The sequence below is a fragment of the Filicampus tigris genome, chromosome 8 (genome assembly GCF_054856515.1).
Source record: "Filicampus tigris isolate MCC_2025a chromosome 8, RoL_Ftig_1.0, whole genome shotgun sequence".
Lineage (NCBI taxonomy): Eukaryota > Metazoa > Chordata > Actinopteri > Syngnathiformes > Syngnathidae > Filicampus > Filicampus tigris.
This window is the reverse complement of record NC_141224.1, coordinates 27017112-27045106: the sequence shown is the minus strand read 5'-3', so window position 1 is coordinate 27045106 and position 27995 is coordinate 27017112. Positions and strand designations below refer to the sequence as shown.

General features: G+C 40.8%; 1 protein-coding gene across 3 annotated transcripts; it reads right to left on the bottom strand.

Moving 5' to 3' along the window:
- Window positions 1-218: 218 nt before the first annotated feature.
- On the bottom strand, window positions 219-27748 carry LOC147144184 (protein lifeguard 1). Of its 3 annotated transcripts, none has more exons than XM_086039358.1 (11): window positions 27653-27748; window positions 26473-26589; window positions 26057-26225; window positions 24822-24900; window positions 19103-19156; window positions 18715-18805; window positions 18546-18583; window positions 14693-14780; window positions 7117-7206; window positions 4101-4148; window positions 219-3674 (listed from the first exon to the last, which is right to left on the bottom strand). In XM_086039358.1, the coding sequence occupies exons 2-11, from the start codon at window positions 26572-26574 to the stop codon at window positions 3519-3521; spliced, it is 915 nt and encodes a 304-aa protein (XP_085895484.1). In that variant the 5' UTR covers window positions 26575-26589; window positions 27653-27748; the 3' UTR covers window positions 219-3518. The 3 variants fall into 3 exon arrangements, with proteins under 3 accessions (XP_085895484.1, XP_085895483.1, XP_085895486.1); XM_086039357.1 differs by having other exon boundaries at window positions 26473-26593; window positions 27653-27714; XM_086039360.1 differs by lacking the exon at window positions 27653-27748 and having other exon boundaries at window positions 26057-26221; window positions 26473-26565.
- Between the last annotated feature and the right edge of the window lie 247 nt (window positions 27749-27995).

Sequence of the window (27995 nt, the reverse complement as noted above, 5' to 3'; positions counted from 1 at the left end):
TGGATGCCTTTCATGCCATCTGGAAGTTAAAATGACACCTTCCACCAAACACGGAAGTGATGCGTGCACAGCGGCCATTGATCTAACTTGCAAATGGGAAAAGTGCAGCAAACGTTCCAAAGGTAATACCGTCATCACGGATATGCCACAGAGCTCACGGCAGATAAAGAGTGACTTTGTACCTATTTGATACAAACCTAGATGCATACAAGATAAGATCAACTAAAATATGATAACCTTTATTAGTCCAGTAATTCAGCAGTAATATCAATCAATCAATCACATTTTATTTATATAGCACTTTTCATACATAAAAATTCAACTCAAAGTGCTTTAAAACATTCAAAGCAAAACATAGATAATTAGAAAAAAAAAAAAAAAATCCGTTCATGCCCTCCCTCCCAACAAACCCAAGACAGATATCCATTAGTACAACAGCAATCATTCACACACACCCACACAAAGTGCACAACCTGATAAAATGTGTTAAAAAGACATGACAAGGCACAGAGAAACCATATGAGGAAAGGGTACCCAAGGGGAGCTCTCCGCGCCGAGGGGAATGACAGCCCACGGCCACAGGGGCGCCACCACCGTAGAGGCCCAGATTAGACAGGCGGACCCCACACAAAGTGTAGAGGCCGCCGGACACCCAGACCCAAGGAGTCCCTGCAATGACAGCCCCCGGGGGAAGGGCAGCCACCCCTCCCTCAAAGCGGAGGCTCCAACATGAGGAAACACTGGAGCTAAAAGCTGACAACGGCAGAGAGCAACAAAACTAAAAGACAGAACAGTAGTATAGTCTAAGAACTAGAATCAGTAAGATAAGATAGAAAAAAATAATCTTCAATCAAAAGAAAAGATAAATTATTTAAAAGTTGTTGAAAGCAAAACTAAAAAGGTGTGTCTTGAGCTTCCTTTTAAAAATATCAACAGTCTCTGCAGACCTGACGTCCTCTGGCAGGCTATTCCAAAATGGCTGAATGCAGCCTCGCCATGCATTTTGGTCCTCACCCTTGGAATAAATAAAAGGCCGGCGCCAGAGGACCTCAGGATCCGCGAGGGTTGGTATGATAAAAGCAAATCAGATAAATAAAATGGCCCAAGACCATTAACACATTTATAAACTAATAAAAGTACCTTAAAATCGATCCTGAAACACACAGGGAGCCAATGCAGCAAATTCAAAACTGGTGTAATGTACTCCCGCCCTCTGGTTCTCGTCAGCACCCGAGCGGCTGAATTCTGCAGTAGTTGCAGTGGTGAAATGCTCTTTTTCGGGAGGCCAGAGAGCAGGGCATTACAGTAATCTAAACGACAGGAACTAAAAGCATGCATCAGCACTTCCGTGTTAGCCTGAGAGAGAAACGGGCGGACTCTGGCGATATTCTTAAGGTGATAAAAAAAACAATCTTGGTTACATTTTTAATATGAGGAATAAAACTGAGCTCAGAGTCAAAATGACGCCAAGGTTCTTCACACAATGTGAGGGATTAAAAATGTGTAGTTTTGGTAAAAGCTTCTCTCTCTGACCTTCGGGACCGATAACTAAAACCTCAGTTTTGTCCTGATTGAGCTGTCGGAAATTATCTGCCATCCATGACTTGATATCTAAAATGCAATTTAAAAGGGTATCAATGGGTCCTGTGTCATCAGGAGACACTGCCATATACAGCTGCGTGTCATCAGCATACCTGTGAAAGCTGATGCCGTGTCCCCTGATGACATCCCCAAGGGGAAGCATATAAAGATTAAAAAGTAGGGGGCCTAAAATCGAACCTTGGGGAACCCCACATTTAATTTCATGGGTTTTGGAGGAACAAGTATCCATACTTACAAAGAAATATCGGTCTGTGAGATAGGAATAAAACCAGTTAAAAACAGTACCAGAGATGCCCACTAGATTTTTAAGTCTATTTAATAAAATTTAGTGATCTACAGTATCAAAAGCAGCGCTTAGATCCAGTAGCACCCAATATAATTTAAAATCCTTAAAAGAGCAGTCTCCGTACTGTGGTTCATCCTAAAACCAGATTGATATTTCTCCAAAATATTATTTGTATTTAAAAAATTATTCAACTGGATGAAAACCAGTTTTTCTAAAATCTTACTTAAAAACGGTAAATTGGATACAGGTCTGTATTTATTAAAAACGCTCGGGTCAGAATTGTTCTTCTTCAGAAGGGGCTTCACCGCCGTTTTAAAGGCAATGGGGAAGACGCCCGTCTGAAGAGAGCAATTGACTATATTCAAAATTTGTTCCTCAAAAAATCCATAAAATGTCTTAAAAAGAAATGTGGGAATTGGATCCAAAAGGCAGGTTGTTGGGTTTGTCTGGGAGAAAACTCGAACAAGTGTCTTTGCATCAACCAGGGCAAAACTTTCCAGTGTTTCCTCATGTAAATATGATTGTCCAGGTTTATTAAAACTTGTGTTTTGACGGGCTAAAAGACTAGATCTTATGTCATCGATTTTATTTCTGAAGTGGTCTGCAAAGTCCTCACAGAGGACTCTGTTGGTCTCTGTGGGGACTTATTAAAATCAGAACTAGTTAAAAGTTCAAAGGTGGAGAAGAGAACTCTGGGGTTGTTTTTATTGACTGTAATGAGGTTTGAGAAATAGGAAGATCTTGCCAGTTTGACTGTTTTATTGTAGGATTTCAGTTGTTCGCATAAAATTTCATAATGTACTGTAAGTTTACTTTTTCTCCACCTCCTCTCTGCACTCCTGCATTTTCTCTTTGATGTTTTGATAGCATTGTTTCTCCACGGGGCTACAGACTTTGTTTTTGTTGTTTTAATTAAAAGTGGAGCTACTGAATCTAATGATGATTTAAGATGTAGGTTAAAATTGTCAACAATAAGATCACAGGGTGCAGGTAAAATGTCAGCAGGAGTGCTTTTTAAGATCTCGATAAAATTTGCAGCCACCTCAGAAGATAGGTAGCGTTTCTTCACTGTTCTCACCGGGACTGCTAGATGGTTAAAACTGGCGATGTTAAAATAGTCACAGTAGTGGTCTGACACTGCCAAGTCAACAACAGAGGACACACCAGCAGACAAGCCATAGGTTATAACCAAATCCAGGGTGTGTCCTCTGTTGTGAGGTGGCTGCAAGATGTGCCGTTTAAAATCCAAGCAGTTTAAAAGGTTTAAAAAATCTCTGGATAATGGGTCCGAGATGTTGTCCATGTGTATATTAAAATCGCCAGTTATTAAAATCCTGTTATAACTGGAATATAAAATGGATAAGAATTCTGAAAATTTTGTAATAAAAGAAGTGGAATGATGGGGAGGTCTATAAACGGTAATGCAGAGAATAAACTGCTAAAAACAAAAAACAAAGGAATGGTGTTCAAACGATAAATAGCTGCTAAAAATGATCTCCTAATAGTGTACACAGGAAATAAAAAAACTAATAGCATGTAAGAAGGCCACAGGATATGTGTCCATTGTATATGCTAAAGCACATATTGAGTCTTAGTTTAGCTTTTGCAAAGGCCTTGTCAAGAAGGCTCGCTATCCGCGACAGAAATTGATGAGTTTCAGCAAGAAAAGGAACAAGACAACAATATCCAGGTAGAGGCTGAGAGCAGCAAACACATACTCCTCAGGAGAGACCTCATATTTTCTGTGTTTCCCGCCCACGATGAGCTGGGTATCAAACACCAAGTACTGCAGACATAGGGAGAGAGAAGATATGCTTCAACAGCAGCAGTGATGACAGCTTGTTTGGGTGATTAAAGAGAGATTGTGGTAGCAAGAGGGGACAGTTTGAAAGAAATTAACAGGGCAGTAGTTGCGCAGCTGAAAATAAAGCGGTGACTTGCTCCTGTCAGCCGAGGGCATGCATAGAGATGGCTGTGAAAATGAAACCCCCTGGTTAAGAGGTGTATAACTGAAATAAACGGACACAAGGACATCAGTGTCCATCTATTTGCGGTAACTACTCAAACTGGAATTGGATATATGCCACTTAGCCCTTGGATCAAATTTTGCATTTCATTCACACTGGTGACATTAAGCCTTTGATGGTGATTCAGTACACTTGGAAAGGAAAGGCAGAGCTTATTTCATTCCTGACAGGTGCAGAGTACTTACCAAGGAAAACAGCAAGGTGCCCAGGCAGGCATAAGCAATGTACAAAAACTGTTCAAAGACAAAATTGTCAAAGGAATTTTTAATTGTCAGAATCAAAATATTGAAAAACAACATCAGCTGTGTCTCAGTACGTACTTCTATCTGGACAACGGTGTTTAGTTTTGTATGGTAGTATATATATGCCATTGGAGTTTGAATTCGCGGTGGGAATCAAAAATCAAAACAGCCATGGCGCAGCAGAGCCCATCTTTTATTTTGTCACTTTTTCCCACTAAAAATAATTCATAAACTAGCGCCACCATCAAGATGACACCCTTGCAGCCTCTAAATCCGCCATGTTTGTTTACTCCTAAGTCTCATTAAATCTCGAGGGGTTTCGCAAGATTTTCCTTCTGACATGGGGATATCCGTGAATGAATCGGTTTGTGCGTGATGTGTTGATCTTGCTGCATGGCTGCACACCACACACAGTACGTTCAAAACTGCAGAACTGGGCATTTTACTAAAAATGTAGTTAACATCATCCGTCAGCAGCGAAGGTCGTCCATCATTTTTCCCGCAGGGGAAAAAAAAGTAGCAATGTATAGGCCGGTCCGCCTCTAATTTTAAACGGCCGTCCGCCTGGGGTCCGACTATGAACTTTCACTCGCACTGCCCCCCTGGGCTTCCGTCATTGTTTCTAAACTAGGGCACAAAGGGCAAACCGAGTAAACAACCTCACCGCAGAATAGGGTTGCCAACTCCCTGAAAAATAAATAAGGGACGCCTCTCGGCAGGGATGGCCGACCTGACTGCCTTCAACTAGGGCATATGGGCATATCAATACCAAAATATTGATATTCTGATCCAGAGTCCTCAATTTTATGTATCGATCCTAAAGATAAAGTAGTGATATTTGCAATTAATTCATATATACTGTCGCTGTCATGTGAAAAACACTTACCTCCATTTTTTTCAATTTTCTTTACATGAATGGTGTTTCTGCGTTACAGACATCGCATTAACGTTAAAATTATTTTTTTTCCAAAATTCGACATAAGTGTTTTTCACAAGACAGCGACGAATAATTTAGAAGGTTGTACTGTCATCCAATCAGAATTTCCACTGTGTGTTGCCAAGGGCAATGATCTTTCTGCCTTGACTACTGCAGAGTAAACCACGAAGCAAGACATGTCATAGTTGAGGCTCAAAATGAGCTCACCTTTAATCCGTTCAGCAGAACATTTTCACATATTTGTCCACTTACTCTTCATAAAAGAGAAAAATAATGTAAACAATTACTATTTTTATAGTTAAAGTGTAGTATAGTTAAACTGCCTGTACAGTAAAAAAAAATATTCATATCTGTTTGAACTTACTAATAAATGCAAGGCTGTGTGTGTGTATATTCTTTATCTATTATTCATCAATGTATTACTTTTATGTGGCGGACATTAGTGCAATTGTGCAGTCCTGCACCTGAGCTCATATCGTGCAATACCCAATATTCCCCACTACTGTAATACTGTGCAATACTCAACATTCCCCACTACTGTTAGTCTAGTTTTATTTTTATCCAATGCTGTTCCTTACATTTCACTACAGCACTGCAGCACTGTCACTTACTTAGAGTATTTTTTCCTCTGTACTATGTACAGGCCGAAATGAGTGTTCCTCATATTTTTTATGTAGATGTAGGTTGGTGTGTATATATATGTGTATATACACATGTTACTGCGTATATCTACATAGGTTTGATCCTAAATGTTTGCCGTCAATGTTATACATTAATGGCCACATTATGCCGCCGCCCCTGTGTGACCTATATCTTTGCTACTGTAACAATGAAAATTTCCCCACTGTGGGATCAATAAAGGCATTCTTATCTTATCTTATCTTATCTTATCTTATCTTATCTTATTATTAATCTATATAACGTACTTGTCAATCAATTGTACTTGTTTATTCCACCCCAAAATCATATGTTGTTTGTCCATACAATGCTTACATTCATTGCACATTACCATATTAACCTTGATCGGAGGGTTGAAAAGCAAATAATTCTTTACATACCGTATCTATTGCCTGGTGGACAACAAATTTGTCATGCTGCTTTGTTGACTTCCGCTGTCTACTTTGGCAAGCGACATTACATCGACCAATAAGATAAATGGATTATGTATCCTGATATGCACGAATGTACTGTCAGCTCATTAGTCACATAGCAGGGGAGGGCCGAGGACCGTTACCAGAAGTTGTCATATAAAGGGAACTGTTGTTCATTAATTCCGATATTTTAACGATTATTTTTTACTCTGACGATATTACAGGACGATATTTACAACTCGATACGGGACGTGGACTTATGTTCCTAAATACGGGACAATTCCGTTTTTCAAGGGACGGTTGGCAACCTTACCGCAGCACCATCACTTCCGTTGGGAGACATGAGCCGACCTCTCCTTCCGTGTCCGAGTCACTTGACCAGCATAGCAAAACCTGATTGATTGGATGTTGGATGAATTGAGTTGGGGATCTATTGCTGCTCCTTGGGTAACCGGATGTTGTTTCTGAATTTTTAGCTGCCAAATTTTTTGCAGCTGAATTTTTTGAGATGTAGAATTTTTTAGATTGAATATTTTTACATTTAAATATTTTGAGATGAATTGAGTTGAATTTTTTAAATGTTGAATTTCAATGCTTAATTTCAATGCTGAAAGGTTCAGTGTTAAGAATTTATGCTAAAGAAAAAATATTTTAGAAATTCAAATTCAAACTATGATGGCACAGACATACTTACATAGTTTTGGCTCCAGATCATTTGCCTGGTGACATTTTTTTTTTAAATATTTTTTTAATCAATCCTAATTGTAATTGTAAATAGCTGGCCTGATGCAAACAAATGTGCTGTTGTCAGAGTAAACTGCTATGTGTACTTTAGGATGTCAGTGAGAGATCAGTGCAGCTATTGTTGTCTGTGTTTATTCCACCAACATCTCATTGCTAACATGGATGCAATCATGCCTGCATCATTTACCTGTGATCGAAGGATTGCACAGAGCAGTGCAAAGGAAACGAGGGTCCAGCCAAACACCCACAGGCTTCCACTTGCCATGGTGAAGTCCCACTGGTTACACAAAGAGGGTGGATGGTGGGGGGAAGAGAGAGAGCGAGAGACCAAGAGAGATAGAGAATGTGACCAACCTTGAAAAATACACAGCATTGTTGGCAGAACATCTTTCATTTATGCTCATTACAACAATAGAGGCCACTCAAGGTCGTCTAACATTACAGTCAGGCTGCAAGGCATCCCAGATTACTGAGTGATGAAGACACATTGCAGTTAAACACGTGGATATACTCCCGATTACGGGTATAATGATCCTGGATAATTAATCAACCAGATGCAACACTAGCACAGAGAAAGGAAGGCGGCATTTTGGCCTGCTTTCCTGCCCTATTCAGAGACAGAGAGAGAAAAAGATGGCAGCTACCACAGGAGAATCATGATTACTGATTACCCAACCTGCAACTGCAAGATAATATAATGTGTAAAAGAAAACTCACAAGAGTAACGAGATCTTGTAGTGTGAAAAGGTTTAAGTATTCTTTAAAAAATAGACGGCGACTCAAGATTCGATGCCTGCACTAAATCTCGATCATCATGAGGGGCAACCATGCCCTTTTTGATTAATTTCGGACAAAAATGGGTGGAAAAATGCTTGTTAAATTAGTCTTTATATAACACAATGTACATTGAAAAATGTAAATCCGAGTTACCAGATTTGGGATTTACACTTTGATTTCTGTATATGACAAAGGTTTATTTTCTATTTCTGCTTCACATATACAAAAATCACTCAAGATTGTATATTATTATTATTATTACAGTATACTACTGAAAACTTTACTGAATGTGGACACAAATGGGCTAGGTGAAGGGAAAACAAGTGTGGGGATTAATTATATTGAGGAATGAGTGTGTGGAGTAAAAGGTGAATGGCAGAGGTGGGCATTCCGTCAGACTGATGGAATGGTCCATCCGACTGTCACTGACGGACCCACGTTTTGCTGACGATTGACGGGAAATTAACTCATTCATTGCCATTGACAAATTTACTTGTCTTTTTACAGTCCAGCCATTCAATCCCACAAATGTATTTATATTTTTTCCCAACTTTTTCAAACGTCTGGGTAAAAACGGTCTGAAAATGTCTGGCAGCGAAAAAAAAAAAAAAAAAAAGATAGACTAAGGACTGATGGAAGTGGGTTTTCGTCCGTCAGTGTAATCGTCACTAGCCAGGGGTCTCACTTATCAACGCTGTGTGCGCACAAAACAGGCGTGAAAGATGCGTACGCAATGTGCTGCGTTAAGTATGTGACACTCTCCCCCAAAAATTTAGGGCAAAATGTGCGCACATGCATGGACGCTTTAACCTATCCGTACGTACATTTTAGGGACAAGAAAATTCAGTTATGCAGATGGTGAGGTAGTGAATTGAAGATCATGCCTCTGACACGCGTCCCATTTCACTTAGAATCAAATGTACATTGCGCGGATTATATTTATTGATTTTGCACTTTATGTGCAACTTTGTTCTTTATGTTTTGTCTGTCCTTTTATAAAGATGCTGCTCATGTTTTTTAAAGTGCCCTTCCGGGATAAATGAAGTGTTTTGATTGCAAAATCGCATATTTGATCGGTGTGGTATGGCTGGGTGGGGCGGGTGGCGGTTAGGGACTGAACAAAGGACTCAAAACCACTCTATTCTTTTATTATCACTTTTGCACTTATTGTATTTTGTCAATGAAAGACTGAACAGTGCTTCATTTTCTTGATCGTAGGCATCGATGACTCAAGTTGCGACAATATGTCACACACGAAAAAAAATCATCAACTATGGGGGCTTTGGATTTACTTAATTCGGACGGTTGCACATGAATAAAAATAACTGACGGATAACCGACGGAATTGATTACTCTTAAAAATATTTGAATATAGTGTAACGAATTGAGTTATCTGTGTTGTGATGACATTTGTGTTTTGCTGAGTTGTGTTGTTCCCGAGGTTCCTGAATGCATCGTGTGACTCGCTGGATGGGCGATGTCAGCGAGTGAGGGAGGAGTGAGCGGAGGGCGAGAAGGAATAGAGATCCATGTGTACTTATGACGGTGTTCTGTTTTTGCACTGTAGTTGGCGTCGGCCCGCAGTAGCCGTGTTGGAATTTTAAAAAAAGGGAAATAATTAAGATACCTCTGATGTCGTGTCTTTGGAATACGTTACAATGTGCAACCGATGTACATGTCCTAATGAAATAAATCCAATAGAATTTTTTTCAGTAGCTGATGGTGTTGAGGCGCAGCCCACCCGCAGCGCGGCTACACTTGCTGGGTTGTGCTTTGGGGTCACCGGCTGGGAACCAAATTGCGCTGATTGATGAGCTAAACATCCCGGCCACCAACGAAGCAGCCGGCAATTTTTTCTCTATATTTTTGTAGATTTTACTGTAATATACTGTAATAACTTTCTACTCTCTCTGACTCGTGAGCACCACAATACACAAGTTTATCACATTTTAACCATATGCGCAACCAATGTACACCAATTACGTAAATTGAATAGGCTACTCTGTCTGAGTGCACACCTGCGCCTTCCATCCATAACAATAGAGCAGCAATTAAGGCTATATGAGTCGCACCATCGCAATTGTATAATCATCTCCTTTAAAGTCCGAGCACTTTGTTTTTCCTTCTGTCCTGCCGGTTGTGATTGTTGATATTTTTTGTACGATGCCAACTCCGGTTCCTCCCCACTGAAAAGCATTGTCGTCATGATTCATCTTTCACAAAGCATTGGCCCATTCATTTTCATTTTCATGTACTGCTTTTGCACTGACCATATAAGGATATATTTGGCCTTAGAGAGTACATTCAAGTTCAGTGACTTATCAAGGGAAAATGTCCTACAGGTGTGTGTGTGTGTACGCACGGTTTGATAGGTCGGATGTTTTTCGTACGCCATTTCTGGATTTTGTGCATATGTACACTTTTAGTTTGAATCCTATGCACTATTTGATAAGTGAGACCCCAGATGAAGAACCGGTTCAGTCAATCACTGACCGACACCCGTTTTGCTGACCACTAACAGGAAACATGCCCCGCCTGTCTTGTGTGTGTTTGTTCATGGGGGTTTCAGAGTCTGTTATTTTATGTGTGTGTATTTATTTGCATTTTAACCTTTATGATTGTGATTTTCTGTTAAATCTTGGTGAAATATATTATAATATATAAATATATTCAAGACTGTCTCGTGTGTTTGAATACGAGTGGGGTTGCTTCCTTGTCGCCAACGAGGGATGGCCCGGGACCACGTGGTCGATTAAATATGCAGGGTGGAACGCGGCGGTAGGTAGCGGTAGGCACCAAAGAGCTGGAATCCACCCATGAATCAAGAAGGAGAAGATGAGGAAGGAGAAGAAGAAATTCCGCAGTTTATCCCCCTCAGCACAAAGCCACAGGAGGGGTGGTTGCTCTCTGGTGTTGCAAGGAGACTACGCTTCATTGACCCTTTCTTTTAGGGGGGAGGGGTCTGCGGGGAAGCCTACATTTCACAGCCTACCCAACATTAGACTCAGTTGCTCACAAACACATCAACAAAACCTGGTGAAAATAACTCAAATGAAGAAGAAAGAAAAGAAAAGCTCAAAATGACTTTAGTCCTGTCCACTTGTTTTAGCTGCCGCATAAATAGTCAACTACAGTACTTTGTTGACCATTTTTGTCAGGGGTAGCCATGACTGAGTAGCCTAAAGGCCATATCTCATTGAGTGGCAAGCGCTTGCATGGTAGCAAATGTTGGGTTTCGTCAGGGCCCACAAAACATTGCTAATACGTTCACAAATAGTTTTACTTCTCGCAAACTGTCGTAAGTTCTTTTTTATTCGCCAGTACTAGAACCCACATGAACATAGTTCCAGGCCAGCCATGATGCCTCGAACATCCATGGAAACCCTGAGAATCTGCTTTCACAGGTGACACACTTGTACAATTGTTTTGTTAAGTAAATGACTGTCACAGGGTGCCTTGCAGAGAGCCATTTGCCGGTAAAAACAAATTCTACAGCTGGCACAATTGTACACTGGTTTTGGGATGCAAACAACTGATACGTTGTGCCTTGCATAGAGGCATCTGATCTTCAACGGCAGCAGTAAGTTTGGCCTCTACCCGGCAGAAATTAATTTCCATATTGTTGAAATCTATCTTCGATGCGATAGTGGACAACACAATACTGAATGATGGGGAATGTTTCCAGACCTTTTTATTGGGTCGGCCGAGCCTGCTGCTCGAGGAGTTGGCTAAAGGTCCATCTCAAGCATTCCCAAACAGTGGCAAAGGAGTGGCAAATAGTTGCTAATCTTAGTTATACAGTCCAAAATAGTTGCTACTTCCGATACAAAATGGTGGCGTGTGTAGCTGCAACGACCTCTCACTCTCCCCGGCGTTCTGTGTTTTGTTTGTTTGTCAGGAAAGTGTTTGCCCGAAGGTTGTTCCCATCAAACTACAAGGGAATGCAAATAAGTTAACATACTTTGTTGGGAATTTGGAAAAACAAGATTTTGCTGATATTTCTGCATGATCAAAAACAGAGACACTAAAGGGTCTCGGATTACTCCGTCAGCCTACCACAACACCGGACTCGCCGTTGTAACGATCGACGAAGTGAGTGAGACGAGATTTGGAATGTGAACTTGTTTATTCCCAGGGGACACTGTTTTTATGTCCATGCAGCTGATTTGAAAAAGGTCGGATGAAAGAGGTCGGATAGGCCTGGACGCCCGGTCCGTGGAGTGCCTCTTTGAACAGCCCCTGTTGCTGCTACCCCACTCCTACCACTACTCCTCCCCCAAACAAGAGGAGCCGAAAGCGGTGTGATAGGAAGCAGAAGAGGGACAAGCTAGAAGGTATCTGAGCTAGGAAGAGGCTAATCCAACTCTCCCATCTGTCCTCCTGGCTAATGTGCAGTCGCTGGACAACAAAATGAAGCATATACTTGTGTTGTCACGGTACCAACATTTTGACTTTGATACTAATAATAACATTTTAAACATTGTTAAACACTTATGAACATTTGCACACATGAGGGAGAATGAGAGATATATATGACAATTTCTTTCTATACTTGATTATTTGTATTTTATAGACTACATGCTTTGCTTATGCTTTAAGAAAACAAGTTCCCATTTATTTATTTTTTCTAAACTTCAGTAGTGGAAAATGTGCACAGAGGTTTATAGAGCCATTAGTGTGACATCTACTGTAATGCAGTATTGAGCCAGTTATGATCATTTTCATGGCCAAATATGCACCTGTATTGCCTCTATGCTTTTTGGACACAGAATCAGCCAATTCTGATTTTAATAACATTTTCTTACATTTCAAACCACATCTAAACAAAAGGCAACTCTCACTGCATTTCTATTTTGCCCACGTGTACTGTATTTATATACATAACATAAGACAACATACACTCTGTCTATGCACTATATGCTAAATGCACCATACAACTATAAGCCATTTAAAAGACGTATTTGCAGTCATCATTACCCAAACTCTCAATACAGCAATGCTTGCTCATGCGATACCACACCTTGTAATGAGACTTTGAAATGTCACACACACCTTAGCTCAGGGGTGTCCAGACTCGGTCCTGCCTGTTTTCATCTATCCCAGTTGCAACGCACCTGTTTCAAGAGATCATGATCGTTATCAAGCTTCTTCAGAGCTTGCTGATGAGCTGATCATTTAAATCAGGTGTGTTGCCACAAGGAGAATTGGAAAATGGGCAGGAAAGCGGCCCTTGAGGACCGGAGCTGGACACCCCTGCCTTAGCTGTTGTGAAATCTACTAGTTCAGGGGTGGCCAAGTCCGGTCCTCAAGAGCCACAATCCAGCCTGTTTTAGGTTTATCCCTACAGCAACACACATTTTTCAAATGATCAGCTCATCAGCAAGATTTGCAAAAGCCTGATAATGAGCCTGATGATTTGAATCAGGTGTATTGCCATAGGGATAAACCTAAAACAGGCTGGATTGTGGCTCTTGAGGACCAGACTTGACCAACCCTTACTAGTTGAAAGTCAAACAAACCAATAATTTCAGCTGTAGAATCTTGGTGTTTGCTGCTCAGCATGAATTTGGCCATGTCTACACCAAGCTGTATGGTTTCTTTCAGTTTGGTATGGTGGAATTTCTAATTGGATATACATTGTGGAGGGCACCAAAAGATCCAACAGGGCATCTTTATTCGTGCAAATCTCCTTTGGGCTACCATTGTACCCAAAAGGACTGAGCCAGACACACTTTTATTACCAGAACTGGGCATTCCACCTATGAGATGGACCGGTCCGCCTATCCGCCTATGATGGACACCCATTTTGTAGTTGATAAACGATAGACGGGACACTTAAAAAAATAGCCGGAGTATAGTCGGAAGCCCATTTTTTTCCCCTGTCTATGTAATCGTCTATTTTCGCGCAATTCCGCCCCCATGTGTTATACATGCTTTCAGAATCTGTTGGAATTACATTGTTAGCACAAACGGTTCATGAGTTACGGTGATATGAAAAACATATCACATCTTTGTCACTTTCCACTATGACGCACGGGTTCCCCCATCCCCGCACAAAGAAAAAAATGTCATATCTGGAAGGTGCTAAAAGGAGACACATTTAGTCCCTGGTGAGGCTCTGAGTCTTTAGTTTCAAATATCGCTCACCGATTTAAAGCTTTAATTTTTATCCTAAAATTGTCTTAACTAGAATCCCGCCGTGCATTTTAGCCAAAGGTACGACCCTAATGGATGAATGCACTTTTAAACCCTTGTTTTTGTGCGAAGAAAAGGACTGTCAATACGTCTGCTCTTGCTGCTGTTGCTTCTTCGTTGTTGGTTGTGGTGGCGGCAGCTTCTTCTTCTTCTTTGTTGCCGTCTTCTTCACTTATTATTAAGACAACGATAAAGAAGAAGCTCTGTCACTAGAAGTAATCATGGTAAATTAACTTTCGATTTCGATATCAATAAGGACCTTTGGATAAAATGTGACACAGGATTCTAGTTAAATGGACACTTGGATGAGCTTTTAACATTGGGCATGTGAAGCCCTTTGAGACCTTTCTGTGATCAAGGGCTATATAAATAAATTTGCCTTGATTAACCTTGCAATCCAGATCAGAATTTTCCACATTAAACCTTACTATGGCCGACTGAGCCGAACTTTATCACTTGGTGGAAAAGTAGCTTTCATAATATGAACCCCCACAAAAATGAAGAATGGTATTCAGCGGATACTGTAGCCTAGCCTGGTTCAGGGTCACTGGGAGATTGTGTTGTGCTAGAAACAAGGATGAAACCGATATTGACGAATGAACTGGTTTTAGCAGTTATCATACTATTACCAGGGGAGAGCTCATCGATATTTAAAGCTTTGCTGGTGACTGCATGCATAACTTATCACCTTATGGATAATATGGGTGTTTATCCCAGAGCCAAGTCACTGGGGTTTTATGATGACATACCTACTGCTGCCAACTGAATGTGGAGTGTGTGACACACCTCACCTTTGACTGCATTGCAAATACACTCAGGGAGAAGGACATTAACGCTGTCGCGCCCACAGCCCACATAACAGCTTCAGCTGAGAAGAACCTGCAGAGAGCCAAATAAAACAAAAGGCAAATGTAATTAGACAGGCCCCCCATGAGCAGAAGGGTTTAGTCCTGTATGGTTGTCACATAAAAATGTGATGTAATTTCCTTGGCATGTTATGTGATGTGTTGTTCATCTTCATTTTATATCAGTTTCACTTATGACAGACTTCTATGAATAAGATGATTGCAATGCATTACTTACACAAAGCCTTCAACCGAAAACGTTGCATTGGGTCACTCATACATCACATTCTGCTTTTGAACAATGTGTTTCTTTATTCCACTCTTTCTCTATCTTATCTTATACATATATATATATATATATATATATATATATATATATATATATATATATATATATATATATATATATATATATATATATATATATATATATATATATATATATTATATATATATGTTCCTACAGCATTCAAAACAGCAGCCATAACCCCGATACTTAAAAAGCCTGGTTCAGATTCTGATAATTTCAATAACCTTTGTCCTATCTCTAACCTCCCATTTCTTTAAAGAATCTTGGAAAAGACCATTGCTTCCCAGCTACATTCCCACCTTACCTCCAATAACCTCTATGAACAATTCCAGTCTGTTTTCCGCCCACTCCACAGTACAGAAACAGCACTCATCAAGATCACTAACAACCTCCTCCTGGGAGCCAACTCTGTCCTACTTACCATTCTCATCCTCCTCGATCTGACTATAGTGTTTGATACAATTTCTCACACCAACCTCCCTACCAGACTCCATAACATTGGCATTAAACACACACCTCTTCAATGGTTCAACTCCTACCTATCCGCCGGCCGCACCCAATTTGTTCAAATGAATTCTTTCAAATCCAGTCCATTTCCCGTTTGTTCTGGTGTCGCACAAGGCGCTCCCTTAGACCCCCTCCTCTTTATTATCTAAATATATTACCTCTTGGCAATATATTTCACAACTTCAACATACACTTTCACTGTTATATGAATGTCACCCAGCTCTACCTCTCCACCAAAACCGACTGCTACGCTTCCTCCTTCCTCCCTTACTGACTGCCTCTCTGAACGTAAACACTGGTTCAGATCCAATTTCTACAACTCAACGGTGATAAAACTGAAATCCTACTGATAAGTTCCAAGTCCACTCTTGCCAAAACTGAGAGTTTTTTCCATTACACTTGACAATACCTCTGTTTCACCCTCCCCTCAGGCAGCGGTGGAGCTAGACTTTTATCCTATATCTTTGCTGCTGTAACAATGAAAATTTCCCAACTGTGGGATCAATAAAGGCATTCTTATCTTATCTTATCTTATCCTTGGGGTGGCCAGGGGGTGGCCAAGGCTACTTCAGGGGGTCCACAGACTATAACAATAAATTTGTTTCTCGACTTATCAATTACATTCGGAGTGTCAAATGTTGAAATTTACATACTAAGCACACAGGAGATGAGATTTATGTAGAGGGGTGCACATAATTTTTTTCATGGGTTACTCACATGTGTACCAGGAGAGTGACTTTGGTACTCACTAATGGTTCAACGGATCACATAAGTCACGGTTCAGATCGGTCACGGATTTTAAATCATGGATCGGATTGTGTTTAGGATCAGCAAAAAAAAAAAAAAAAGATAATTAGAACTTTGACTTCATTTATTTTATAAAACACTTTTGCCCATTAAAAAAAAAACCTCCTAATTTCTAATATGGCCATTTAGGATTTAAACCGCAAAATAAGGCAGGATACCTTGTTATTTTATACACTGTACCACGTATAAAATATGAATGCTCTTATTTTATACGTGGTACAGTGTTAAAAATAACAAGGTATTCTGCCAGACATTTTGAGCTGAATGTTTTCTTAAAATGTTTTAATGAGCAAAAGTGTTTTTATAAAAAAAATGAAGACAAGATTTTATTGTTTTTTTTCATAATAAAAAAGACATTGAAGTGCAAGGCACCTTGCTTTACACATGGACAGCACCATCCATCCATCCATTAACTATACCGCTTATCCTCATAAGGGTCGCGGGCGTGCTGGAGCCAGCTGTCTTCGGCAGTGGGCGGACACCCTAAATTGGTTGCCAGCCAATTGCAGGGCACACAGAGACAAACAAACAACCGCACTCTCAATCACACCAAATGGCAATTTAGAGTGTCCAATCAACTTACCATGCATGTTTGTGGAATGTGGGAGGAAAACCGGAGTACCCCGAGAAAACCCACTCTGGCACGGGGAGAACATACAAACTCCACACAGGGAGGCTGGAGCCGGGATCGAACCCACGACCTTCGAACTGTGAGGCGGACATGCTAACCAGTCGACCACCGTGCCGCCCCATGGACAGCACATTACAAAATAATCTCCACAATATTGAAAAAGAAGTTAAAAAAAAAAAAAAGTAAGCCTAGGAACAGTTGTTGAACTACCAGCAAGGCACTTTTTGGTAATGATAACAGCTGCTAGCCACTAACGCAGGAGACTTGTGCCATATCATACAACGACAGCGTAATTAACTAGCAGTTTGTTAGCGTCCTAAATTAGCGACTGAATATGACTTCGGGATGGTTGTCTTGATGTAGGTGGCAAGCTGAGATGTCGAAAACAGAAGTTAAGGTAGGTTGTTACGCAACCACGGAGGTCAACTTCAAAGTAAAAGTCTACTAAGGCCATTGGCATCAATGACGCAATGTATTATTTGGTAAGCTTTAGTTTGAAGTTAGCCTTTGCAGAGGTGGTGTGTTCGTTGAGTATGTTTGCAAAGCGCTCCCATATGCGACTTATGTGTGCCATGAGGGTTTTCAATTTTCTCTGCTGCTATTATAGTGAATGCGGACTAATTACATTGACTTAATGTGAACGCGCACAGTTTTTATACACCAACCATTCTGCGGATCGCGCCCGGCCCGAACTGTGATGCTTGATCCATACCGCTCACGGATTAAAGATGATCTGTTGCTCCACTGTGTACAGGTACGCAAAGGCGCGTCGTCACTCACATGACGTTACGCATCAGTGATTTCTGTTGCGCATTCATACCTGCGTACCAGTTATGTGCACCCCTGTACATAGCGCCAACCACTGTACAGGAGGGACTTATGCTACGTTCACACCAATCGCGGATGAAGCGTTCCGCTTCGTCCTCATTCGCTCGCGTTTGACTGCGGGAAATTTGAAACCTGACGGTGCTGCGATATGTCAATCATCTGGGGTGGCACCTGGGGGGTCTAATTAGATTTCAGGGGGGTCCAGTGCTACCCCGGCCTCCCCTCTGGCTCCGCTGCTGCCCTCAGTGTCTGGGTGTCATCCGAGACAGCACGCTCTCTAGCGTAAATAACACATAAATAACATCACCCGGTCTGCATACTTTCACTTATATAACAATCAACTCCGTCCATCCCTCACCCCCCATACTACTGCCGTCCTTGTTCATAGCCTCGTCAGTTCCCGCCGAGAGTATTGCAACTCTGTTCTATATGGTCTCCCCCTCAAGTCACTCCAAAAATTAGTGTGCGAGTGGTGCCCAATACGTCTATTTGTTTTACTCATTTAATAGCTTGTGCATTTAATCTTAGCATTACGCGACGGAGATGCTAGCTTGTGCATTTAATATTAGCGTTACGCAACAGAGACAACTTGGCTTCTGGTGGTTGGAGACCCCTGATGTAGATAGATCAAATTAGTGTAGTACCCACAGATTTGCAGGAAGGTCATTCCTGTTTATGGATCAGCATGAGGTTGGAGAATAAATAAAGGTACTTACACTGCTACTGATCCCAGCATCAAGCCCTCTGCAACAGTCTGTCAAAAATATGGAGGTAGAGGAAGAAAAATAATATGTAAATACGACAACAACAGCAAAACAGCAAAGGTAGTAAAAGAGAGCAGGTGAGGTGAGGTTTTGATTTAATGGCTGGCCGTGTGCCACTCACAAACAAACCCAGGGCGATGAAATTGAGGGGGACCCGACGGCGAATGTTGTCACAGCAGGACAAGACCACGATAAGTACAGTTACCATCGCCCTATTTCACACAGAATATTGAGACTATTGTAAATATATAAATATAAAGCGAATATAAACAACAAAGGAAAATAATAATAGCCATTGTGCTCAGCATGACTTACAGAATGTGTTATTTATTTATTTATTGTGGAGTCAGCATTTTCATCTACTGGAACTCAGTGCTGTGGCAGTATGATTTACTTTTATGGTTTTTATTAGCACAATTAACATTTTCATTTAATTGTCATACCAACAAGAGAAATGTAGGTATCCAACATGTTTAAACAATTTGAATAAATGTCTTTTGATGGCTTACATCATGGCGTAGGAGAACCAGTTGTTGGTCCATGTCCATTCTTTTAGAGAATCCCTGTTATTTTGAAAAGAAAAATGGGAGATGAAAGCTGTGTTTAAGAGAGTTGCTATTTCTTGGGCAGAGACACTAGAATCACTGCATTAAATATTAACAGAGGACAGAGTATCATGCAGATGGGAGCTGAATGCAATTTATGAAAAGAAATTACTATGGCATCGTTCCACTGTATCCATTATGCAACATATCGAGCTCTATAAAAACTGCAAGCAAACATATAGTGAGAATTTCTATTTTGCTCTCTACCAACTTGCCTCATATATTTACCTCAAACGCATCTTAACCAATATCCCTGGAGCGCTGCGGAACTGTGTGACATGGGTCAAGAAACAATTCTTTCAATTATGGTGTACAAGCAAAGACTGCAGAGGCGCGATTCTTTTTAATTATCAAAGCAATTCAATTTTTTCCCAGATTTTCAACCATAAAATGAAACGCTTAGGAGGCTCACATACTTAAGAATGCCCAGGTTTTTTTTTACTCCTCATTGAATGCCCAGAACACTGTCAAAAGACACCTAGATTCTTATCTAACAACTCTGCTGGCTACAATTAGCCACCTTTCATTTGTAAATGTGGCCATCACCTGCAGAATTTCAGAAGGAGTGGGGGTAGGGGGGCAATTGCATCGCAAAGCAGTTGAATGTGGTTGCTCTCTGGTATTACAAGCTGACTTCACTTCATTGACCATTTGTTTGGGGGGGAAGCCTACATTTTGTAGCCTACCCATCATTAGACTTTGCTGCTCACAAACACAGACAGAAGCTGGTGAAAATAACAAAAATGAGGTGAAGAGAAGAAAAGCTCAAAATGACTTCAGCCGTGTCCTCACATTTTGATTTTTTTTTTCCCCTGGCGCAAAAATAGTCAACGACAATACTTTGACTATTTTTGTCAGGGGTAGCAATGACTGAGTAGCCTAAAGGTCATATCTCATTGAGTTGTGAGTGTTTGCAGGGTAGCAAATGTTGGGTTTCATCAGGGCTCATAAAATATTGCAAACATGTTTGCAAATAGTTTTATTTCTCGCAAACAGCAGCAAAGCAGACATCAGCATTTTGTCGTAAGTTATTTTTGATTCGCCAGTACTATAAACCACATGAACATAGTTTCATGCAGGCCAGCCATGATGCCTCGAACATCCATGGAAACCCTGAGAATCTGCTTTTACAGGTGACACACTTGTATACCTGTTTTGGGAAGCAAATGACTGTTGTAGGGTGCTGAAGAGAGGCTTCTGCTCTTCAATGGCAGCAGCACGTTGGCCTCTACTTGGCAGAAATTCATTTCCATATTGTTGAAATACATCTTCGACGTGACAGTGGACAACAGAATACTGAATACTGGGTAATGTTTGCACACCTTTTTATTGGGTTGGATCCAATGATTCGCCTGCTACTCGAGGAGTTGAGAAAAGGTCACAAACGATCCCAAACAGTGGCAAAGGAGTTGCAAATAGTTGCTAATCTTAGCAATACAGTCCAAGATAGTTGCTACTGCCGGTACAAAATGGCGGCGTGTGTAGACGCAGCGATCTCTTGATCTCCCAAGCGTTCTGTGTTTTGTTTATTTGTCAGAAAATTGTTTGACCGAAATTTTTTCCCTTCAAGCTACAAGGGAATACAAATACAGTCGACAGACTTTGTTGGACATTTTGAAAAACACAATTTGCAATATTTTTGGATGATCAAAAAAGTTAGAGGGACCCAGAGAGGGACCAAGATCACTCCTCCAGCCTGTCACAACACTGGACTCGCCTGCTACCACTAGTCGTCCACCAAAAAAGAGGAGCCGAAAGTGGTGTGGTAGGAAGCAGAAAAGGGACAAGCGCAGAGGTATCCAAGCTTGCTGGACGACAAAATGTAACATATACAACTGCTGAGATCAGCGAATCGAAAGTTGAGTAATTGCTGTGTGATGGTTTTCACTGAGACATGGCTACATGACAACGTTCCCGACTCTGCCGTGTACTAGAGCACTAAAGAGAGTTTACAGCGATTCTGCTAGTTGCTGTTTACATACAACACCACTCCAGCAACAGTGACAAGAACGCACGACTCAATGAACTGTATCAGGCCATCAGTGAGCAACAGACACATGCCTGTCACCCCCGGGCTGTGCTGAATTTTACAAAAGTAGTAATTTGCGTGTACATTTCTGTCTATAATCTTACACAGTATCTGTATATAATGTTACACAGTCTTTATCGCTCAGCGGGAGAGGTGGGGGAAACGAAACGGACATTTCTATATAGAATCTTACACAGTGTATATCGCTCAACCGGGGGTGGGGGGGTTCCGCTTTGCTCGTGAAAGTCGGCAGACGTTTGCAGTCGGAATCCCTAACGGACGCTCTGGATTAGAGCCGAAATGGGCAAGACGAGATCGGTCTAACAAAAAACACGCCCCCACCCCCCCACCCCTACACAATTTGTTATACGGCGTACACAATTTGAACTGATCAAAAAAAAAAAAAGAATAAAATCCGGGGGAAACGTACAAGTTGACAGATATGAGACAGCACATCTTGATGGCTTCATCGTCCTTGCTGGACATTTCAATCATACTGATCTCAATGCTGTCCTACCTAAATTTCATCAACATGTACATATACCAACAAGAAGAGACAACACCCTGCATCTCTAGCTTACACCACTCACCAGGCAAGACATACCCTTCCCCCTCCCCCACATCAGAATCTCTGATCACATCACTGTTATGCTAATGCCATCATACAGACAGTTTGAAAGTTGCCAAACCAGTTTTGAAGCAGGTAAGAGTGTGGCCTGAGACCTTGTCTACACGTAGACACGTTTTTGCAAACGGCGGATATTAGCCTGCATTTAGCCCTATCATCCACACGTCCCCGGAGTTTTTTCATTGAACACGCAAAACTCCGGCCACAGTGGATACCTCTGGATACGCGTTTGGCTGTGGACAGTCAGACCCGGAGATTTACGTTGTCACTATGCGACAAAAATGCTCTGATGTCACTTGCGCGACTTGTGTTTTCATGCGAATCAACATGGATTCCTGTGGCGCTGCTTTGGTTATAGCCATTCTCGAGGTGCTTCTTGCTTACTTATTTGTCCGCAACCAACCACTACTTCTCTTTGAAAGGTTTAAAAGCAATTCTGACCTCTTGTCGGTCCTCCCGAACGCGTTTGGCGACGTGTTTTTGGTTTCGTAGAAGTGACGTCAAAGGACGGAAGTTCCTTCTGAATGGACAGTATTTGGCTCACTACTGCCGCCTAGAGGCTTGGCATGAGTTTGGAAATGCACTTTCGCGGTTTCATGTGGATGCGTTTTTTTTTATGTGTATTCCAACGCAGGCGGGAGGAGGATATACGTTTGTTAAAAAACCCCAGCTACGTATAGACAAGGCCTGAGAGGGCCTCATCTGCTCTTCAAGGCTGCTATGATACAACATGCTGCGAAAGGCTCAACCACAATATTAATAAAAATAATAATACAATAACCACAAACCATAAGTTTCTATATCACCAAGTTCCATCGATGACATAAAAAAAACCTCACCACCTGGGCTAACCAGAAGCCATGGCGGTCAGGGGACGTACACAGGCTGTTGAAGGCCAGAGACTTCAGAGCTGTGGATGAATCCGGTCTGAGAACAATGAGAGCCAACATGTCCCGTGGCATCAGGAAAGCAAACCAAGACTACACCAAATGATCACCTCCCACTTCAAAAACTGCAGAGATGCACACAGCCGATGGCAGGCCATCCAGGCCATCACAAACCTATGAGAACAACACCTCTCAGCTCAAAATTATTTCTTTACATATATTGTACAAATTTTTATACATGCAGTATATTTTGAATAATTGATAGGATTCTGGTACTTGTAATTTTGTTCTTGGTGTATTCCTTAAAGAAATAAAATTGTGATTGGATTGACTTCAAATTCCATTTCTTTGTATATACTGTATCTTTCAGTCAGTTGCACACTATATTCACTCATCAATAAACATCAACAAGAACAGAAAAAACGTGTGTTTTGATTTTTGAAGTTTCTCTGTGGCAATCCAGGTCATAACTCATTCAAAGACAAAGTGACTGCGCAACTAAACTTTCCTCCAAATGGGCTGGCGTAACCCCCCGACTCCTCCGTGTGCCAGTAATTGCCTTGTTTCCAAAACAAAAGCACCTGCTCACACCTTGATGTGGAATATTAGCTCGCCTTGGAGTCAATTGACAACACTTTGGGCTCAGCCGGTAGAAGTGTCAAATGAGGAGTTTGGGCATTCTAGTATTAAAAGAGAAATACTATTTTACTTTGTGGTGGTGTATTCCAGCAGACATGTTTTCCTCATACAATTAAGTTGAATTAAAAAGTCAGATAACAATATAAAATGGTAATAATGGAAACACCACAATTATAATTGTTTTAACTTACAGTATATTAGGGTAAAATCTGTCTAGTGGGATACATTGTGGGTTTCTATGACCTTAGATTTCTAGTTTTCTTCATGATTTACTGCGCAATATCTGGCAGTCTGAGTTGCATCCAAATTGACTTAAAATAACATTGCTCAAAAACCATAAACAAACAAATAGAAAAACAATAGAAATCTACTACATTATTATTGCACTCACCCGAGTGTTTTTTCAGATTTTGCTCTGAGCAGTTAGCTGCCTGACACCGCTTCCTCTCGAACAGAAGGTGTTACTTGGTGTTTGTAGAGCGCTTTTCGTATCTGACCATGTGACTCAAAGTGCTTCACATTGTTAAACCCCTGCCCGCCGCACCAACAGCCACCCACCACCCACAGGGACCAAAGCACACATATGCACATAAACAAATAAATAGGTAAAAGAAGAGTAGATGATTAAAATAACAACAAGCCTCTTGTGAGGAAAACACCATCTCATGGAGCCGTTTTCATCAGGGCCAAATTGCGGGCCACAACCAACATTGAGCGCCCAGCTGCACGTATAGCAACCGGTGACTCAAGTGGCGGGACCACGGCCATGGCCCACCACAGCTCCCAGAGCAGGGGGCTGTTGTGTAGGAATAACTCGCGGACAGTGACGTGATGGTGAGCTCGTTTTATTCCAAACCGCTAATGCTAACATCCTAACTCACACTCTCGGGGTCCTTCCACACAGACGCCTTCACAGGGCTGTCCACACTTATGCCTGTACATAACAGCGGCTACTTGCGAGGAAACATTTGGAAAATAAACGAAATGCTAAAATACAGATAAACAATAACGAACAGATGAACAATTATGAACATAAAATATATATAACTCTAAAGGCTAAAATAATTTCAAAATAAATAAATGACAGATTAAAATCTAAGAGCCATATAAAATAAATACTAATAAAAGACTGAAAGTACTAAAAATAAATAAAAATAAGTCAATAAATGTTAAAAGCTTAAAAAGGTTTAAGTAGAAAGATGAATATTAGTTAACAGCTAGATTTGAAATAATGGGTCTTGAGCCTAGTTTTAAAGTTTAAAGTTTACAAGAACATTCTCTGCAGCTCTGAGATTCTCTGGCAGGCTGTTCCATAAACTGGGGCCATAAAACTGAAAATATGCCAGACCCAACGTGTGTATCCTGACTTTTGGAATTTCTAAAAGCCTAGAATCAGAGGACTCAGAGCTCGCAGGGGTTCATAAGGTACTGGTGCCTCACCAGTAAAGAAAAGCACAGATGATCCCAACAGTCACCAGCAGCTGAATCATCAAGGTCAGGTAGACTTTCCTTATGAAACCTGTTAAGAAAGACAGTGCTAGGATATTGGAAGCAGAAACTTAAATGAAATGTGCCCTGCCAGTGAGAGCTGAAGGTCACCAAGTGTTTAAAGAATGAATGCGGAATTGTTCCTCAGCATCATATTACTCAGGGTTAGGGTTATTATTACCAACTAGTCTTATATTTTATAAGATTTGTGCGTGGGAGGTGAAGAGCTGAGACAGGTTGCAGCAGCGATCAGGGAAACATTTCCAGTTTCAACTTAATGCAAAGAAAACACTGCAAAAACGGTGGCATGGTGCACATCCACTTCTGAGGTAAGCGGTTTGAATCCAGACTTCAGCCTTCCTGTCAGGACTTTATGCTCTGCATGTGCTTGCGTGGTTATTCTTTGAGTATTCTGGCTTCATCTCACCTCACATGCATGTTTTTAGCCTGGTTCATACGGTAGGATTTTAAAATTGTCGGCCGACTTCCAAACACTGAGAGACCCCACACGTGATGAGAGAAAAAAAACCTCATCCAAATAAATGTGCACGTCTACTCATTCCCACTTCAGTCTCTGTAAATATCTTGACTGGTGTTTAATGCCTCGCCCTTCCTAACCGTGATCAGCAAAGGAGCATTTTTTTTTTTTTTTAAAGAAAAGAAGCAGTGTTTTTTTGTTTTTTTTTAAGCAAAGAAGCAGTGTGCGCTGGTCCCATCTTAAATCTATGTAGCTCTGCTGACTTCCACATTTCCCAATTCTCATTAAATCACCCACGGAGAGGTTAATTCTTTTGATATGTTGAAGTAGGCATTAGTAGGGATGTCCACATAAATTTTGGTGCCAATTGATCACCGTTTTTGGACGTTGTAAGCAAGGAAAGTACAATGATTTCCAATGGAGAGTTTGGAATCGGTTCCCCCCGTGACTACGGCCGAACAAGGATAGAACGGTGGGGGCACGGCCATTGTTCTTATTATCAAGGGGCGTTATTCATGGTGTCACTTATTTCCTAATTCCTCCCAAATTTATTGATTAAATAGACAATGACAAGTCTTTTCATTTTCCTGATAAAAAAATATATAAAATAAACTTAGTGAAAACGTGGCCATCCCGTCCCTTTAAACTTACAGTAGGTACACTCAAACTAAAACAACTGTGTTTCTATTGACATGTTACTCATACTTACCTCTGCGTATAGCAGAATCTGCAAAAACACTGTCCTGCAAGCCATGAGAGTAGACAGGTGGTGCTTGGTCAAACTGGTGCTCGTCTTCAGCTGCTGCTTGTCCTTCTGAGTGCACCATGTTTTCATAGATGCTTGGTGGAGTCACCACTGCAATGCCTCCTTTCCCTACCTAGTCCAAAGAAACATTGCAGCTCATGCAAGGAAAGAGTAGATGTTTGGGCTAACCAAAGGTCAATTATCCAATTGTTGAGTAAAATAATTTCTACTCAGTGTGCCACCAGTTAATTTTCAACTGTACTTGAATTTCAAATATTGTCCTATGTCACAGAGAAACTCAGTTTCATAAAATACAGATAAACATTTAGAAATAATTTTTTCTCTTAAAAAGTGCAAACATTTTAAAAAATTGAACCCACCTGATAGGTCTGTCCTGTATATGCTTTCTGCTCACAGTCAGGATTGTAGGGTGGAGGTGAAGGTCCATATCTATCGTTTCGGCTACTATTAGCATCATCCATTCTTCTCAAAGCTAACTGACTTTTTGGCAAGAGAAGCACACAAGAACGTAGGTCATAGTTGTGAGATAAACGTATTGTTTGGAATAGTGTCGATGCTTTCAGCAGTGATTTTCCTTTGGCAACTGGGCCAATGTGAAAAATTCAAGATTAGCTTCAAAATAAGGTATTATGCAGCGTCGAAGAGCCACGCAAGTATAACATTCTTGGTTATGTCTTTCAGCGTGCATTTAAAAAAGCCCTATATGTACAGAATATTTGATAGCCACATAGGTGGATAATTGATCTCAGAGAGAGTACAAAAATACTAAAACCATGATTTCCTTTTTACATACAGTCAAGAGGGGACAGTATTTTCCTTAAAACATTTGACATGAAAGAGGTAACTAATACTATTACGATGACAAATTCTGTTTCATTGAACCTGATTTAAAATGACATTACTCAGCCACTTCATAGCAACACTATCATATATTGAAAGCTGCATTCAATTTCTCAAGGAAATAATTATATATGGTAAATGGTTCTACTTTGTAATAGGCTACTGCACTGCATTACACAGAGAAGTGTATTCATCATTATTGGGGAAACATTGGAAACACATTCAGTATATTGGGTTGAACTGAAGCTCTACACCACTGCAATACATAACCACAATAAACATATTCATGCTTTCTAGCAACAACTATCAAAATGGAGCATTTTGATATCAATGGAAGGTGTACCTAATGAATTGTCAATACTCAAGAAAATGTAGTTCTGCATAGCATTTACAATAATGTTACCATTGTAACTAATCAAACTATACTGAACTTATTACTATGCATAACATCAAATTGTCCTTAACTGATTTATTGTTAACATCGTCATGGTACATTTACAAACATAAAAGCCATAATATGCAAAGTACATGTATCTGGGCTCCGTAATGTTCAATTACATAATATTGGAAACAACAAAATGTAACAACTTCTCAAAATACTCTTTCTGCATTTCAAGCCTTCCCAAAAAAAACAAACACAAACTGTTAAAATAGGTCTTTTCACTCAAATCAATGAATGTCGGTTGAAATGAGTCTTACCAATGTCAGTTTTAGTCTCCTCTGCTCTTCCTGTGTTGTCAGCCTGTCTTAGGGCAAAGTCTACCTGCTATCTGCACATTTCCATCGAGCTAGGACAGCGCTTTAGCTGCAGGTGGAAATGATGTATCCCTCATTAGGTTCAATGGGATATTCAGATGAAGTTCTTAAAAGGCCATTAAACTAACTAGCTTGGCATTTTGTCAGTGGATGTCACCTGTTACTTCTGTATTCCTAATCTGCTGTTTTGGTGCATTGGGGGGGGGGGGGGGGGTTTGGAGACATCCAGTGACAGTTGATTCCTAAACATTATATAAAGGGAGATTACAGTACATCTCTTCTACAA